This window comes from Xiphias gladius, chromosome 9 (genome assembly GCF_016859285.1).
Source record: "Xiphias gladius isolate SHS-SW01 ecotype Sanya breed wild chromosome 9, ASM1685928v1, whole genome shotgun sequence".
NCBI classification, from domain to species: Eukaryota; Metazoa; Chordata; class Actinopteri; order Istiophoriformes; family Xiphiidae; genus Xiphias; species Xiphias gladius.
In genome coordinates this window covers 8,290,593-8,304,355 of record NC_053408.1, presented here as the reverse complement: position 1 = coordinate 8,304,355, position 13,763 = coordinate 8,290,593, and the positions used below count along the sequence as shown (strand labels likewise).

At 41.2% G+C, this 13,763-nt stretch overlaps 1 protein-coding gene across 4 annotated transcripts in view; it reads right to left on the bottom strand.

Moving 5' to 3' along the window:
- The window catches only part of ctbp2l (C-terminal binding protein 2, like), a 92,223-nt gene that overhangs the window by 48,363 nt on the left and 30,097 nt on the right, over nucleotides 1–13,763 (bottom strand). For 2 of the 4 annotated variants that reach the window (XM_040135989.1, XM_040135992.1), the window contains exon 2: nucleotides 4,751–4,957. In XM_040135989.1, the coding sequence (XP_039991923.1) occupies nucleotides 4,751–4,808 (58 nt within the window). In that variant the 5' untranslated portion in view covers nucleotides 4,809–4,957. Of the gene's footprint in view, nucleotides 1–4,750; nucleotides 4,958–6,231; nucleotides 6,346–13,488; nucleotides 13,739–13,763 lie in introns of those variants that run through there. The other 2 variants (XM_040135991.1, XM_040135990.1) reach the window with 2 other exon arrangements.

Here is a 13,763-nt window from a genome sequence, read left to right as displayed (position 1 = left end):
AACAACAATCTTAGCAAAATAAATAAATAAATAAATAAAACAGATCAGGAGCAGAACTGTCCTCCCTCCCAGCCACATAGCCCAGTTGCCGCAGAATGATAAACATTGGTTCAGCTCAGATTAAGCTGAGAACATGGAAGGACCTGAGGCTCGGAGGAACATGGGCCAGGACAGATCACTCCTCATCTCTTCATATGACAGAAATGAATCTCTTCACCCCTGAGAGAGAGGCAGAATGAGAGAAAGAGGGAGAGAGAAAGCTCCTCTCTATTCCTCATAATGCTGAATTAAAGCTGATGCTTCCCAGCAGCTGCTTTGATTGAGCTAACTAGCAGCTTTTGATAAAAACAGTCGCAAACAGCTCCCTGCCTTCTTATTTGCAGACAGGCCAGATTATGCTAAATACATATCAAGGACTTTAATGGCTTAATCAGCCTTGTCATCTAGCCACCGGGTTACCTTAGATACTGCATTTCTGATCCCTCTGGCATAAGCGCCAATGTAAAACAGCAAAGAATGAACAACTTGGGCAATGGTATAACATAAAAATTAAAAAAAAATACAACTTGTACTTTACATGGCATTGGAAACTGTCTTGGATGAAAAGTGTTGTTTTTTAGTGTCGGGAAAACAATAGAAACAAAGGCGAAGGCTCCTTTGGACGGTACAGAGAGAGTGTGGTATCAGCAGACGTTTTTGAAGGAGAACGCTCCAGATTTCCGCTTGAAAGAGATTGAGGATAGACAGCACGAATCACGGCTTCAGCTGGTCTGTATCTTTTTGCCAACTGCGGGCCTGGATGAAGTATGAACCTGGACTAAGATGAGTTACTCCCAACAGTAGCCAAATAGGCCCTGTGACGAATTTACCTGCGCGTGAAACAAAAAGCAGAAGCCCCTCCTCATGTGTGTTCTCTCCTTACGCGGAGACAATCACCACGGCAGTCTTATCACGTCGCTACATGCAATCGGTGGGACAACTTTGCCTGGTCATTGGCTCATGAACAAATCACAAATCACAAGCTGTTTTTTTTTTTCTTTACGCCCTCACAATGGCCGCCAGAGGACTGATTCACTGATCCTGTATGATGGCCATCTGGAGAGCTTGCTTGCTTGCGTGCGTGCGTGCGTGCGTGCGTGCGTGCGTGCGTGCGTGCATGCTTGAGAAGGAACATCGACAGGTACGCTCACCATGAAGTAGCTCTGCATGCATCACAGCGACACCTGTTACCGTTGCTCCGTGCGTCTCCTTTGGGCTTTGAGCTCATGCCCAGCAGAACAGACTAACTGTTATTCCCTCAGGAATGACTAACTACTTCAGATGTCTGATTCACACAGATGCAACAGCTGGATGTGGACCGACACATTAATCAGGAAGGATTTCCACCAATGAACGATCCACCTGTGCTTTGAAATATGACTATTTTTATGACTCGCCTGTAGGGCTGAGCAATTATTTAATAGTATTGTTTGACTTTCAGTGCAGTCCCATCAACCTGATACAATCTTGTCATGTTATTATTTTACAAAATTCTGCTCTCCAAATGACTAAGAAATTATTAACTGGTAAAATGAATCCTTTGAAGGAAAGGCTTGACATTTTGGGGAATATGCTTATTTGCATCCTTGCTCAGACTTAAATGAGAAGATTGATACCACTCACATATCCGTACTCTATGTGTAAAGCATTTGCCAGGCTAGCAGTTTCCCCCTGTTTCCAGTCTTTGTGCTAAGCTAAGCTAACCAGATGCTGGTGGTAGCCTCAAATTTAGTGTACAGACAAGAGGGTGGTATCGATCTTGTCATTCAACATTCGGCAAGAAAGAGAATAAGCGTATTTCCCAAATTTTTCCTGACGCTGAATTCTAGGCAAAACAAAACTAATGAATTATGCAAATTAAAATAATTACTGAAACATCCATTTAGGAATTACAGCAATTTTTATACATAGTCCTTCATTTTCATATCAAAGGTCTGGAGGTGATACCAAGTGTTGAATTTGCATTTGGTAACTGTTCGTGGGAACTTTCAATATGCGGTCAAAGAGGTGTCGATGCAAATGAAGGAGGCCATCATTAGGCTGAAAGAACAAAACAAACCTATCAGACAAATGGCAGAAACTTTAGGAGTAGCCAAATCAATAATTTGTTATAATCTTAAAAAGAAGGAATGCACTGGCAAGCTAACCGACAACAAAAGGCCTGGAAGACCACTGAAGACAACTAAAGTGGATGATCGCAGAATTCTTTCCTTGCTGAAGAAAAACCCTTCACAACATCTAGCCAGGTCAACAACAGTCACGAGGAGGTAGGCGTATCATTGTCAAAGTCTACAAACAAGAGACGCCTTCATGAATGTAAATACAGAGGGTTTACCACAAGGTGCAAACCACTGGTAACACTCAAGAACAGAAAGTCCAGATTAGACTCTGCCAGAAAACATCTAAAAAAGCCTGCCCTGGTCTGGAACAAGATTCTTTGGACAGATGGAACCAAGATGAACTTGTACCAGAATGATGGGGAAAGAAGAGTTTGGAGAAGGAAAGGAACGGCTCATGATCCACAGTATACTACATCATCTGTCAAACATGGTGGAGGCAGTGTTATGGCATGGGCATGTATGGCTGCCAATGGAACTGGGTCACTGGTGTTTATTGATGATGTGACTGCTAATAGAATAGGGCTATACTATCTGCTCAGATTCAGGCAAATGCTGCAAAACTGATAGGACGCTGCTTCACAGTACAGATGGATAATGACCCAAAACATACTGCGAAGGCAACCTGAGAGCTTCTCAAGGCAAAGAAATGGAATATTCTTCAATGGCCAAGTCAGTCACATGACCTCGACCCAATTGAGCGGGGTTTTCTCTTACTGAAGAGAAAACTGAGGGGAGAAAGACCCACAAACAAGCAGCAACTGAAGGCGGCTGCAGTAAAGGCCTGGCAGAGCATCTCAAGGAAGCAAACACAGCATTTGGTGATGTCCATGGGTTCCTGATTTCAGGCTGTCACTGACTGCAAACAATTGTCATCCAAGTATTAAAAATAATTCTTAAATTTTTCAATTATGTTGGTTTGTCTAATTGCTTTTGAGCCTCTAAAAATGGAGGGACTATGTATAAAAATGGCTATAATTTCTAAATGTTTAATACAATGTTTGTGTTAAACCCTCTGAATTAAAGCGGAAAGTCTGCACTTCAATTACATCCTGATGGCTTTGTTTCACCACCATGGTGGTGTACAGAGTCAAAAATTACAAAAATTGTGTCACTGTCCAAATACTTATGTACCTATCTGTATGTCCTTCAATTCATGCGCACAACGCTGAGGTGCTTACATAATGCTGCAAAACAAATATGCTGGGGGTAATGGTGCGTCTAGCTTCATTTTCCAGCACTGCAGTCATGTCTGTCTCTCCCTGTGCTGGCTCCAGGAGGGCCCAGCGGCTTAACAAGCCTCTCGGGGACCCAGACAGCAGAGAGGAGATGATTTTACCTCAGGACACAGTCTGACAGACACACACAAACACACATGCACACACACACACACACGCTGGGCAAAGTCAAACAAGTGGGTTTAAAAATGCACATCCACAAGGCTTCAGACACAGTTTATACACCCACACAAAGACTCATATTCCTTGTTGCCTGGGCCAACTTTGCAGCTATGTGCACAGCAGGGGGCTCCTACTCTGTGTTCAGGCCCTTCAATACAACACCACCACTCTCTAATCCATAACCTAAAGGCTAATAATCACTACAGTTCATGGTGTAAAATTGGCTACTTCCAAACAGCCATGACAGGATAAGAAACCATTCAGTCCCCTGCGGTAATCTAACTTGGGTTCAGATGTTTAGAGATTCTCTATGACCATAAGTCACATAACAGACACTCCTACACAAATAAACAGCAGCTCACATAGAGGCCAGAGTAAAGCGGTAATCTCATTTACATCCGCCAGATGACTGTTTGCTGCTAAGGTCAACATTTATCCACTGGTTACTTTAGTATCTGACATGTGCTGTGTGCTAGGAGAAAATTATAGCAATCAATGGGTATTGATCACCAATAGGTCCTAGGGTTGTGCTAATAACAATAAGGATGCTTGGCTAGGGGATGTATAGCTGTGAGGCAGTGTCAGTGAGGGAAATAAAAAAACAAGTATAGTGAGGATTTCTTTTGTAGATCTAGAGGTACATATTTTTTTCTTTTTAACCTAGTGTGGTGCAGTTTTCACCAAAAATATATATATCTTTTTTTTCATGCAAATTACCTAATCATTTCTAAATAAATTGTGGATAAAATGATAATCAAAATTCTTATACTCAATACTGAGAACTTGATTAAGTAGCTAAATTATTTCTCAATCTTTGGAAACAGAATACGTTTACTGCTTCTGGACATCTGCAACTGTACAAACCTTAACATCTGTCTTCATACCAACAACAAATTACTGCTTCTATTCATAATAATAATAATCCTACAGTTTATCAGATAATTTACCAGTAAGAGAGCTCTTGACTTGATGCACTGGAGCTCCAAGCACAAAGCGTCAATATCACACCCAGATTAAGTTTAATTTACTGTGAAATCCAAAATCGTGACTGTAAATATGATGTGATCAACTCTGGAGCCTTAGTTGTATGTATTTAAAAAAAAAGCCATTAGGAAATACAGTGTTTTTTGTGAAAGTGCAAGTCCTACTGTGCAAGGTAAAAAGTTAAGGACAGACACATACACATAACTTTACCTTCACAGATCCGGTCCAGCCGCTGCCTCTTCACTTTGTGTTTGTCAGTCAGGGACATGGCGTCAAACACAGCACGGCACAGGATGGCACGGCTCAGCTTGGCACGGCAGGGTACCTCTCCTCCTCAGCCACAAATACTGACAAGGTTCAGACTCCTAGTGCACTGTCAGCACTATTCCCCGGGGCATACCGCCTCGGCACATACACCTGAAAGAAAGGCACAAACAAAGAAAAACCTGGTTTAAACACAACACTGACGAAACACACACAAACACACACACACACACACACACACACACACACACTATACATGCACACATTATTGATGTACAAGTGCAAAAAAACTCTGTGACTCGAGAAGGCATTAAAGAATCCTTGACTACAAAGTCACTCAGCCTCTTGCTCACAAAGAGCCTGGGAAGCTGCAGGCGATAGATACAGAAAATCAGTGAATCACACACACACACACACACACACACACACACACACACACACACACACACACACACACACACACACACACACACACACACACACACACACACACACACACACACACACACACACACACTTACTCTGATACTGTTGGTGACAGAGTGCCCTATTTGCTCTAAAAAGTGACAGAGCTTCCATGCTCTAAAAGCTCAATTTTATCCTGTTTGAGGTGTGTTTTATTTCAGACACTCATCGGAAGCTCCATCTACAGTAACTTGACACTCGTCACATTCCTTATTGATCGCTGTGACATTTGAGGTATCTTGACTTAGACAAATGGCAAACTACTTTTTACTTTTTTTGCCCTCAAAGCCATTCTTAACAAAGAAAGCACATAAATACTTATTCGTGTGACAAACACTGATCTAAGGAAATTCAAAAGAAGCTGTTAGAGCTTGTGGGGGGAGATTTACCATCTGACAAAAAGAAACTCGTGAGTTGATAGGCTTCACCTCAAGGTTGACAGACTGTCGTGTAATGACACATTCAGGCCAACAGAGGGTAGTTAAAATCTACTCAGAGAGCAGCACACTATCTCCGTTACACCTCTATACAATATAGTGTCACTTCCTCTCGTCTTTATTTCTCCTCCGAGCTCAGACTTATCCAACTTCGAAAGATTATTCCTAATGCAAAAAAGTGAAACTGCACAGCTTCAACTCCTCTAACTCTGAACCTCAATAAGCCTTATTTTGACCATGATCTGGACTGGCAGTTGTAATCATACTGGCATTTGGAGAATACATCGGTTTTAGAGAAGTTCAGAAATTTGAGCAGGCTGAAAATGTTACTCCACAAAGCATTCAATTCAGTAACACTGACAGACATGCAGGCAATTATTTGCACAAATGCATCTTTGTTAGAGAGAAAACAGAGGAGTATGCAGTTCTTCACTGGCAGTACATAAAGAGCACAGCGTGGATCAGCATCTTAGTGAATTAGAGTAAAATGATTGCAACACAACACAGATTAAATGTTGCAAATACCACATCGTGCTTGTCTAGGACCGGAGCCAGAAGCACCTCTCCCCTCAGAAAGTGCTGAGACAGGAAAGCCAGAAAGCATCAGGGCAAAGTCATTACTTGAAGTCTTCATCAGTCCTTTGTAGTCAGAATATAGAAGAAGGAAAAGGGAAGGAAAATAAGAAGGTAAAGAGTTCAAGGAAAAAAAAAAAAAGCAACCTCCATCATTATCTGTGAGAAATCAGGGGGGTGTGGATGCCATCAGTGTAATTCTTCAGAATTGGCTGGTCAGGACTTGAGCTCCGGGCCGGTGTGGGTGGTTGTGAAATGTGACATTTTCCGACATGTCTATACGTATGGGACCATACAGACCCATACCCGCTGGAAAAAACACTGAGCGGTTTGCAGCACCTCATAAATATGTCACCAGACACTTGTAAATATGCCTGAGGGGTATTGGTTGTCTGTTGGACATCAGCTGCTATTAGGTCATTTTTCTCTCAGCCTGTCCTGTTTATTTTCGCTTCAGTTAAGGATTTCATATATTTCCCAGAATGCTTTTTGACAACTCCAAAAGGGGCCTTTCTTTGGGTTTTTCAAAAAGCATTCTGGGACATTTTGCTTTCAGTGACAGGTGGCTGTATACACACTCAACTTTTTGGTGAAAAGCAGAGTGCGCAGTACTCAAACTACGAGCAAATTTAGATGTCCAGACAAGCATTCAAGCTCTGAGAAAAAACGGTCATGCCAGGGCGTTATCGAGGCTTGTTAATCTTGAGCAGGCCAGAAATTTAGCTTAAAATAGTCTCAGATAACATCTCTGTCGTTTCACCACTGGATTTCTCTCTTGTTGAACAACAGAACAAAAACTTTAGCAAAGAAGCCTTTGCTCCTAATGTGCAATGTCTGACATTTACAATCTCAGTTTTATAAATGGTCCTGTGTACAATCTAACATTATTAACAGGGCTCTGTGATAAGATAATTCAGATGATTAATTTTTTTTCAAGTCAAAATACTTCATTAGACTGCAAATTTAGTTGCTTAGACTTTAAAAGGTACTTTGTGGAGTTGTTTTGGCTCGGTGGCAGTAATGTACAAAGAAACTGCACAATGTTAGAGCTGCAAGAATTAGCTGAACAATCTATTAGTCGACTGACAGAAAATGAATCCGCCACTGTTTTTTGTTAATCAGTTAATCATTTAAGTATTTTCTAAAGCAAAAATGCAAAAGATTTGATGGTTCCAGTTTATCAGATGAAGTGTTGGTCCAACAAAGAAGAAAGCCAAGCGATCAATCAAGAAAATTATCAGCATCATTAAAATAAGGGATCTTGAAAATAAGTGTTAAATGCAGCGTTAAGCAATTTAAAACAGTTAAAAATCCTCTTTGAGGAAATGTTTGCAAATGTTTTATGAGAAAGGAAACGCATTCAGCACATTTGTTAAAACTTAGGGATACACATGTTTTGGTGAGAAACACTGAATGTAAAGACAACTTTGGTTTGTTTAGAAGAAAACACCAGTCAGAGTACCTCTGACTGCTTTTTCATAGGAAATATCCGTATCTACAGTGTTTTCTTCAGTCAGAAAGGGGAAACCACGCAAAAACAGGTCACTTCCTGGGTGCCTCTCTAACAAGGCAGCAGTGTGGCTCCAGTATGTTAGCGGGCTGCTGGAAGGCCTCACCCTATTACTTGATTAATTTCAGTTTTCTCTCCGTCCCTCCTCCTTCCTTTTCATCTGTCCATCTCTCTGTAATGCTGTTGCCTCTGAGGTCTGTCACACAGAGTCATCAATCCCCGGGTCCTCTTCCAGGGCTGTGCGTGCATGTGTGTGTGACATAAAGAGTCAGAATGACAGAGAGGGAGGGAAGTAGAGAAAAAGAGCACTCACAGAGGCTAACGAGACCCACACAGTGGCCAAACCTTCACCGATTCTTATCCCCTTTTCTCTTCCCCTCCTTTTCTGTTGCACCCATTTCCCCAGCCAGCCACAAGCAGAGAGCGCTCCCACAACTTAGAAAAAAAGAAAAAAAACTTCTTCCATGACTTTCTAAAACACAGCCAAGCATGACCTCCCTGCCTGCATAAAAAAACAGATGAAACCGGGCAAAAGTGAAAAACTGAAAAAACTGAAACAAAGCCAGCAGGGCCTGAAAGGGTATTTAGGCAGGGATTTTGCACTCTCAATCCAAACGCAAAGGTCATATACATGAATCTTAATATTTAAGAGGCATTAAAAGTCAGATGATCGATAAAACTCCCTGCCTGTGGGGCCACAGCTCATTGAAAGAGAAACATTTGCTTGCGGGGGCTGAGACATTAAATGTACGAATCCATATCAGTGACGGCCGGCTCTGTCTCCCAAGGACGGCTCCACTGCGAGCGCAATCACACTCCACAAACTCTCCTCAATGTCAGCAACACACAGAGATCACTGTCCAAGTACTGTCCACGGAGATGGGGGAAGGGCAGTCAGTCAGTGGGGGATTTGAATGCAGCGCAACAGATAGCCACAAATAATCACAAAGGAGTGGTCTCAGTTAGTGCTAAAACCATGTCAAACAACGTAACCGGGACTCTCTCAATTTCACATGGCTGTACATTGAATAGCTTTGAGATTCTTTGTAGGGCAACAGGAAGAGAAATTTCCAGTCATTACTCGGCTATTTAGTTAAACGACTCACTGTTACATTCAGAATACCTTTTTTAAACTAATGCATTTTTTCCCCACGATACGTCCAACTCATACTGCCTTGACTGACCGATCAGGAGTCGATCGAAGCATTCGGAAACCGCTCGCAGTTCAAAACATTTTACCTCAGAAGAACAATGGCGGCGACGCTCCTTCAGACCACGCAGCGCGGCCAAGTGCCAGGGAAAGCGCCAAGAAGAAGAAACATTAAAAACGCAAAGTAAGAGCCAAACAGAGAACGAATATTTGTGAAAAGCTGGAGAGATGAATATGACTAGGTGTGCTATGAGGAAGGGGTAATGTTCTGCAGCGTCTGCCGGGGTGACAAGTAACTAACATTAGCTAGCTAGCGTTAGCAACCGTGTAATTCACTGTAACACTATATACTTCACTATAAACTTCACTATATATTATTACACTAACGTCAGCTAAACACCAACCTACAGGATTGTGACCTGCTCTCACTGAATCAGTCACATTGACCCAAAAATAATTTCCGAGATTAGCTAAGCCTCAAACATAGCTAACTGGAGGGGGAGGAGAGCTAGCTTGCAAGCCAAGTTCGGCATTACCTAAACACAGCGAATCTGTCATGTCGCTGGTGTCGAAAATACTCTCGGACAAAATAATAAATCATTGTGGAAACGGGCGCTAGTGCCCGAGCTTCATTTCCACTCCCACAATTATCCATAAATGTATGTAGAAACGCTCATACATGCCACCGGCACGCACGGCTGTGGCTATTTATGAGGCCTGTACCACTAATTCATCACATGTACCTGTAAATCAGTAATATCTCTATCATCATTATTAAACATCAGAACAATGATCAGTGATTAATCTATAGAGCTCATATTGAGCCAGACTTTACAAAGTGCTTTGCAATTAAGGATCAAATGAAACGATCATTAACAAGGAAGTAATGGCTCAACGGTAAATAAAAAGAACAATAAAATTCATCACTCATTAATAATTTAAAGTTAAGTTTATAAATGTGCCTCTGAGTGACATTTTACAGGATGCCGTGTAGACTGCAAAATAATAACACAATCCGTAAAATTGGCAAACAACCTAAACAAACAATATTTTACTACAAGGTTACATCTCTCACTTCATATTTCATGTCCACCTCATTATTTCACCTGCAGCTATTACTTGAAATCCGTTTGTACGCCTAGTCTGAAGTACATGTTAGGTGCACACACTCTTACTGCGTATTCTTCCATGAATATCATCTACACAACTGGGCCCTTGTGTGTGCGGAATTTTGTCCATAAATACCGTGTTCAACTTTTTCACATCTGAATTCAAACAAAATGAAAAAAGTAAATTATTGTCATTTTTACCCAGACAAGTGACTCTGTTCCTGGACAAGTGAAAGGTAAATTTGCTTGTCCAAAGGAAGAGTGCATCAAAAAGTTAAGGTGAAGTCCTGGTTACAGAAACACTTCATGTGTTGACAAGGATCAGTGGGATTTGGAGGAGCCTTAAAAACAGAGTAGAGAAGATGTTTCCTTTTGTTTAAGACAGACAGAAATATGTTTGGACAGGAGCGAGACTGTTAGGGAGCCAAACTGGAGACCGAAAGGGAGAGCAGCTAAGAGAGCGTCTGTGGGTGAGTTTGAGAGATTGAATAATTAAAAAGGTCAGGCTACCGGCCTGCTGTGTGTCGCTTCACACATGCAGACAAGCACAAACACACACACACACACACACGGTTCTGAATGAGGCACAATGCACACTGGGGCAAAGACTGAATAGACAAGTCATTTGGGGGAATGATCATTTTCCCTCAAACACAGTGTAGTTTGTGAACTAATTGGGTGAATCCATAATTAATTTGCTGACATTAAGCCTTGGGGTCTGCTCTACTAAGACTACTACTTTCTAAGGATGCAAAGAAGTGCTAGGGAAGCCTCGGGCTCACTGCTGAAGGGGAGACTCTTGTTCTAATGCTTCACAGGGAAGGGGTGATATCTAACAGCGATAGATTTCCACATGCATAAGTTGACTCCCAATACTGAAGGGATTAGCTTAATGTAGGCCTAGATATCCTCAATGAAACCTTCGAGTGATAGATAAATCTAGAAAATCCATAATCAACATGTTTTCAATCGACTAGGTCTTATTTCTTACCTGACTGTTCCCTATCCTCAGGTAAGAAAAAAACATCAATGCCGAGAGATATTAAGAGAGAGTTTTCCGTGACTTATTAAAGCAGACTGACCCTACGGTATCTGCAGACCTTTTTGCAGCTGACACACACGGGGTCAAAGTGTTCAATCATAAATGAATTTTACTTTAATTTCAACAACAGGTCTTTTTTCTGAGGTTAGGTGTGATTGGATGCCAGAACGCAACACAGACGACAAAAAGTAGGATGCTGAGCATTTTCTTTATTTAATAGCAGGCATTGAATATTAACACTTTGAAATGCAGTTTGTAGCAAAAAATGTCTGCACGTATGGCAAACATGAGATTAGAATAACAATAGCACTTGCCGTTTTTAAATGTTTACTATATTGCTTTTGATTTATGATAATAACTGCGACCCAAGGTGGTTTTATTTTTGGTCCCATTTGTTTGTCTGTTTGTTAGTTTGCAATTTATGTCAATATGTAACGTGAGTGAGTGAAATTTGGCACAAGTTTTGGCTGCAGAGCAACCAACTAGTGATTAATTATTGGTGAATATCCATGTTTTGTTTTTGTGTTTTTTTTTTTTTTATACAAGATTGTTTTGTTAAGAAACGTTTTTTTCTTATCAGCTACAGCACTCACGTCAGTGAAATAATGAACGAATCTGGCACATGTAACCCACAAGAGTTTATCACTATGTTTATTTCAATGCAGATCCAGATATATATTACAAACCTGTGAGATTTTCTAATATAAAGACAATTGTAGAAGACTTGTTCAGGCTTGACAAATGTAAGCACTCTGAGCACTTTCTAATTTCTAAGTTAATTTCAAGATTTGCCTAGTAATTATGATGAAAAAACAGCTGCCGTGCTTTTCAACATAACACTACAATAATATGATTTGTAGTTTAAAGTTCTGAAGATTAAAATGAGGTAGGATTAGATGGGGAGCCTTTTGATTTAGATATGTTTGAAATGTATTATGCAACCATAATTCCTTATACTGCACTACAATCTTATATAGCCAATCTAACCACATTTTAAGTATGTGTCAAGAATAAATACTGAAACCCTTATTGAAACCACAGGGATTTTATCAATCATCAGACGGAATTAACTCCAAAAACATTTGGACAGTTTTGCATCTTTTTGGAAAAACAGTGCTTTACTTTTTGTGCTGACTGATGACATGTTGAGTCTTTTAGTTCACGCACAGGCAGTCAGAGGCTGGAATTTTTTATCCGTATTTGATGGACATTTAGAAAGATTAAGGTTATCTAAATAGTTATTTTTAGTAAGCTGCCATATTATATTTCATTCAGGGAAGCTTTAGATGAAATCTTTCCATGAGTTGTCAAATGCACGGCAGCTCTGGAGTCTGTATTTATCTTTCCCAGCTGATGCTACAACCTCTTTGAATTTCAATGTAATGTCTCAATATGAGTTATGTGATAATCCTTGCCATGACTGCAAGAACACAAAGCAGTTGCTTTAAGATATAGTTGGATAACTTCAGCAGTTGCCTCTCCTGACTTAATTTCCCGGTGGAGTTTGACAGGAAAATTGTGAGGAGAGACAACTGTTAAAGTTATCTGACAGTGTGCAGCAGGAAAAAGCACAGCAATATCCATCCCTCTTACAGCTGATTCCTATCAAAAGCCAGAGCTCAGCAGGCCTCTTTAGGGACACAGAAAGGAGAAACCTTCTCAAAGCAAGTAAAACTTCTCACCAAGACTGTACACTTTCACCCAAAGAAGCAGACTTCAATGGAAAAAATAACCTCTATCCTCTCAATTTCCTTAAGAAATAACAAACACACGTCTCAGTGACAAGGTTGTTTATACTATTGATATTGCAATCCATTATTACCCCCTTGTTATTTTCTTCAAAAAAAGTCTATGTTTTCTTTCCACTAGAGCCCCATTTGAACAATGGAGGCCATTTTTCCCTTTCAGATTCTGGAGTTCCTCCAGAGGTAAATCTGTCAGCACAGGGCCAAAACAAAGAAAGAGAAAACAGGAAGGTGTGGACACCCTGCAGCACCAACCCAGCTCTACTATTAATATCAACTTACATGCCCATATTCTCAGCACCTTAGGCAGGGGAGAGTGTGATTTCCATGAACTAAACGAGTTCTGTGACAGCGTAGGCAGGTGACAGCTTGACACAATTATATTTAGCTTGGTAAGCATGCCAAACTGAATGCCTTAAAACTGCAGAATTGCTGAACTGGTGGCATCAGTAATGAAAATTTAGTCTTGAAACATACAAACAGGGCAGTGCTTGAAATCCAAGCTACTGTAGCCCACCATGTGCTATTTACATCCGATCAATAAAATCTTGTTTCTCAAAGTTTCACAGACTGAGGTTATCAGTGCAAGGCACAGCTGAAACCAAAGCTGAAAACGCTTCCCACTAGAGGAAAAATGCCTGCAGCATGCCAACCTGGTGAGGAGAGGGAAGGCGTGGCCTGCCTTGTGAGGGTAAGGTAAGAGCTCCCCTCGCCACCAGCTTGGTGTCAAGCAAGAGTCCCGGCTCCGACTCAGGCAGCATGCCTGAGTCCAGCAGGCTCGGCTCGGCTCCCTCTGGGTCCTTCCAGGAAGAGCCAGCGTGATTCACAGCTTCCTGGTCCAGGAGAATGAGGTGCTTCCACTCCCCCCAGAACGGGCCCACGAAAAAACACAAACACAGACACACAAACACAAACACAAACACACACA